The sequence below is a fragment of the Arachis hypogaea genome, chromosome 16 (genome assembly GCF_003086295.3).
Source record: "Arachis hypogaea cultivar Tifrunner chromosome 16, arahy.Tifrunner.gnm2.J5K5, whole genome shotgun sequence".
Lineage (NCBI taxonomy): Eukaryota > Viridiplantae > Streptophyta > Magnoliopsida > Fabales > Fabaceae > Arachis > Arachis hypogaea.
Genome location: NC_092051.1, coordinates 145,457,520 through 145,462,315, shown reverse-complemented (window position 1 = coordinate 145,462,315; position 4,796 = coordinate 145,457,520). Strand labels below are relative to the sequence as shown.

General features: G+C 27.2%; 1 protein-coding gene across 1 annotated transcript; it reads left to right on the top strand.

Annotated features, from left to right (window-relative positions):
• The first annotated feature begins 249 nt into the window (after positions 1-249).
• LOC112805923 (brassinosteroid-related acyltransferase 1) lies at positions 250-4,448 on the top strand. Its single transcript, XM_025848242.3, has 3 exons — positions 250-1,085; positions 2,231-2,743; positions 3,885-4,448. The coding sequence occupies exons 1-3, from the start codon at positions 612-614 to the stop codon at positions 4,383-4,385; spliced, it is 1,488 nt and encodes a 495-aa protein (XP_025704027.1). The 5' UTR covers positions 250-611; the 3' UTR covers positions 4,386-4,448.
• Positions 4,449-4,796: the final 348 nt, after the last annotated feature.

Genomic DNA, 4,796 nt, shown 5'->3' with positions numbered 1-4,796 from the left:
TAAATTTTTAGATTATAAAAATTTTGATACCATATTATAAAATTATTTTTTAAAATAAATTAAGTGAAAGATACATAAATTATTATATTTGTAACACTATTAATATAATTAAGAAATCAAATAAAGAAAAAGGAAAAAGGAAAGATAATCATCTTGGAGTTAGCATATATCATAATACATGTAGAGAGGTAATAGGTCTATTTCAATGTGTAGTGGGAGCCAGATAATACAGTCGGCTACACACCCATACTTCTTTTTATTTTATTTTATTTTTTAATTTCTACACACATACAACATATATACAGTACCATGCAAAATATTATATTAACTATATAGTTTGCTAATAAAGAAGATACGCTTCTATCTTGTTATGACTAAATATTATTATTTATCAACAAACACCTTCTACAAGAAGCTAAGCTTAGCTTATTAATTACCATCAAAACTATATAATATTAATTAATTAAGGAAAGATAATCTATCTCTTCCTATATATGTAGTAATAAGCCTTCACCTTCTATATAGCTAATCTATCATTCATCACTTATAAGGAATTATATACCAAATATAGTTGTAATTTCACATAAATTTACAACTTTCCAATTTCAATCATGGCTACACCACATGATGAAAATAATGGAACAGTTTCAATTTCAAGGGTTGTGTGTGTGCATCCAAAGATTGAACAACCTCATAGGGTGTTAAGCCTCTCAAATTTGGATAGGCAGTGTCCAAGACTTATGCAATTGGTGTTCTTCTACAACAACTTGATGAAGAACGATCTGTCCCTCAATTCAGTGTTCAACAGCTTGAAAATTGGGTTGGAAGAGACCTTGATTATGTGGTACCCGGGTGCTGGAAGGTTGATGATGATGAACCCTAATAACAATAATAATAATAATCAAAGTGATGGAAAGCTCAATCTTTGGTGCAATAATGAAGGTGCAATTCTTGTGGAGGCTGAGACCAAAGCTAGAATCTCACAACTTGGGGATCTTTCTCAGTACAATGAGTTCTTCGAGAATCTTGTTTATAAGCCTGATTTTGATGCCAATTTCTCAAACATGCCTTTGATTGTTGCTCAGGTGAGATCATATATCAATATAGTCTTCAATATAATTAAATTTTTGAGCATGAAAATTCCATGTTGATAGAATTACTTCTTTTATTGGATTTTTAAAGAAAACATACATTCTTATATATTATGATTAGATACTTTCCTTGTAATCCATGTTAAGTAGTAAAACAACTCTTTTCCCCATGAAAAGTTATATACTATAAATATTGACAAGAATGTTTAATTTGTTTGTTCTATGCAAGTAGAAGCTAGGGTTTTTCCTTTGTGATTTAATTATTTAATACCTGGGTCATGTTTCCTTCACACACAGCACACCAATAATAAGGGATAGACAGAATTCTTGGCCTCGTAAATTTTATTTGGCTTTAGCCGTATTCTTGTCTTTAATTTTTAGGACAACTCAGTCCCTGAAAATTAAAACGAAGGACTAATTAACAAGGAGAAATCAAACTGGCCCCTCTGAATTATGTGTGCCCTAAGTATATAGTATGTATAGTATACCTTAATATTCTGTGAAATCATTATTAGCTCCTTCACATTTTTAACCTATTCAAAGCAATTGATACAAACTGTATCTTATCTTTGTTGGATTGTAGAAATATCTTTTTTTTTTTCCTACCACACTCTAAATATATATTAACTATTTACCTAACAAATTAATTTGTTTAATGATCATTTCACTCGTTTATTTAAATAAATGTTAAAAATTTGAATTATGCTTTATGTATTTAGTAATATATTGGATAGGAATAAATTCTTAAACAGTGGAGTTCATATTTGTGATGAATTGAATTATTAGTTTATGACTTATTGGATTAATAAATATTGTAAAAATAAAAAAATAACTAATTTAGATTACAGCTTGAGCAAAGATAAGAGAAAAAACAAAAGTTTAATTTTAAAGTGCTATCAATATATAGTTACTGTTTTATTTGAAAACTAGTCACATATATGATATCATATGTAAGATTTTTGAGACAATAGGTAATTAAGTAAAATATATATACATATATATATGACAGTATATATAATAGATGTTTATATAACAATATGCTAAATTTTTATACTAATGATAATTGATACTATATTAAAATGAAAAATAAAATAATTAATAAGAAATAAACTAACAAAATTGTTATGATAATCTGACAGGTAACAAAATTTGGTTGTGGAGGGTATTCAATTGGCATTGGAACAAGCCACTCACTATTTGATGGACCAGCAACCTATGATTTCTTGTATGCATGGGCTTCAAATTCTGAAATTATGAAGGGTATTTCAGCTAAGCCTCTTGAGCTTCCAAAACCAGTGCATGAGAGGGGAATACTTCTAAGTAGTGGTAATAATAAGCAACAACTTTCAAAAGGGTCTCTGAATTTACCTTCAAGTTCGAATTTTTATGCTCATGATGAGCATAATCAACCAATTAGGGCTATGGCAGTACAACATTTATATCAACTCATAATGCAATCAACTGCAGCAGCCACACTAGTTCATAGTAGAAGTGAACCCTCCGAAAATAATTATCAAGAGAAGTGGGTTCTTAAGACCTATCATCTATCTGCTGCAATGATAGATAACTTGAAAAGGAAGTACTTATCTTCCATCAAGACAGGATCTCTTCCATTCTCAACCTTTGAGGTTCTTACAGCTCATCTCTGGAAGGTAAGTTAGTTAATGTTTAATTTATGTTTGTTGTTATTTATTTATCTATTTCTTTATTGATTATTATTAAAGTTTAGCTAATAATGAGTTCTTTTAATGGAACATTTTCAAATATTAAAAAAAAAATGTGTGACAAAGATCTGATTAGCTGATATGAATGTTTATTTGTTTCTTCACCCACCATTATAATTGTTGAATCTAAACACAATGATTTGGCAAGTTTTTGAAAGTATTAGCACATGCAACAACAGGCAAGGGGTCCACTGTTCATGTAACAAGCGACAATTGATATTCTTTCTTGTGTTATTATCTCAAATAAGGCATTTTGATGGGCTTGCAAATAAATAAATATTAATTTAACTGGGACAGAAGTTATAGAAATATATACTTTAATGAAGAAAAATATATTTTAAATGTCATAAGTTTATACTATTTGAGTACACTCTGAATATAAAGCTCTTTTATTTTTCATTATTATCTAATCACATAACTTTTTGTGGTGGTGTTAGCAAGAGTTAATTAAACTATTCTTTCATGTTTTAACGCTTTTAAGAAGAATGATATAACATGTTAAACACATAAAACAGAGGAAATTTAAATATGTTGTCTACAAATTATACTACTATGATTTAAAAATATTAAAAATATAATTATTTATGTATCTTTTAAAAGAATCAGACTAATCTATTTTATAAAATAATTTTCAAAATTTTTTGAAATTATCATGAAATCATTCTTTCTAAAAATTTAAGCTAATGATAAGAAAATATAATATAAGTGGTTATATCTCTAACATTTTTTTTAAGTAAGAAATTCTTTCTGTGTTTGTTTGATTTTTGTATAGACATTTTTTTCTTCTTTTATTTATTTTATGCTATTTCTTTTATTTTTGGACATTTTGAATATAGATTTCTTATATCATATTATAAAATCATTCGTCATAACTAAAGATTAAGCTAATCAAAGAAGACAATATAAATAATTATATCTCTAATAAAAATAATTAAATTTTATTAAAAATTAAAATATGTGATAATTTATTCATATTTGTATCAATTTAGATATTCGGTGTGAACCTAAACATTATATTGTTTTGAGTAGTACAACATTTTTATGTTCATTTTTTTAATTTTGATTATAGGCAAGGACAAAAGCTTTAGGGCTGAGCAAAGAGAAGGTAGTATGCCTTCAATTTGCAGTGGACACAAGGAACAAGATGGTGCCTCCATTACCAAAAGGCTTCAGTGGTAATGCTTATGTTCTTGCCTCACTTATGATGTCTGTGTCACAATTATTGGACCATTCTTCCCATGAATTGATCATTGAGAAAATAAGAGAAGCCAAAAATGCTGTGAACCATAGCTATGTCAAATCATACATTGATGCATTGGAGTTAGGCTCTAATAATTCTCTGCCTCCACTTAAGGAACTAACTCTTGTTAGTGATTGGACGAGAATGCCCTTCCATAACATTGAGTTCTTTCATGGAAGAAAAGCAGCTTATGCTTCTCCACTTGCCACTCCTGTTCCTCAGGTTGCTTATTTCATGCAGAGTCCATTTGATGTTGGTGGTGTTGACCTCAGGATTGGCTTTCAAGATGGAATAACCCTAAGTGCTTTTACTCAATGCTTCTTAATCTAACTAAAAAAGAAGCTTCTATGTTTTTAGAATATTTAATAAGATGGATATATTCATCAAGATATCTTTACACAAAGATAATATTGTAAATTATTAGATGATTTAATATGTTTGATTAAATTATCTAATGGTTTATAATATTATTTTTGTGTAAAGATATTTTCATAGAATATCCTTATTTAATAAAACTAATTACATAATGATGTTTCATGTAAAAATTGATAATAACTAAAAAATGTTTGATAATTTGTTATATTTAATTAAATTGTTTAATATAATATGTGTGAATATTTTAGTTATTAATTTTATATAAAAATATATTTTTGTGAATAATTATCTTTAAAAAATATTTTATAAATATTTATAATAACTAATAATAAATGATTATAAATATTTTGAAAATATATCTTAAAT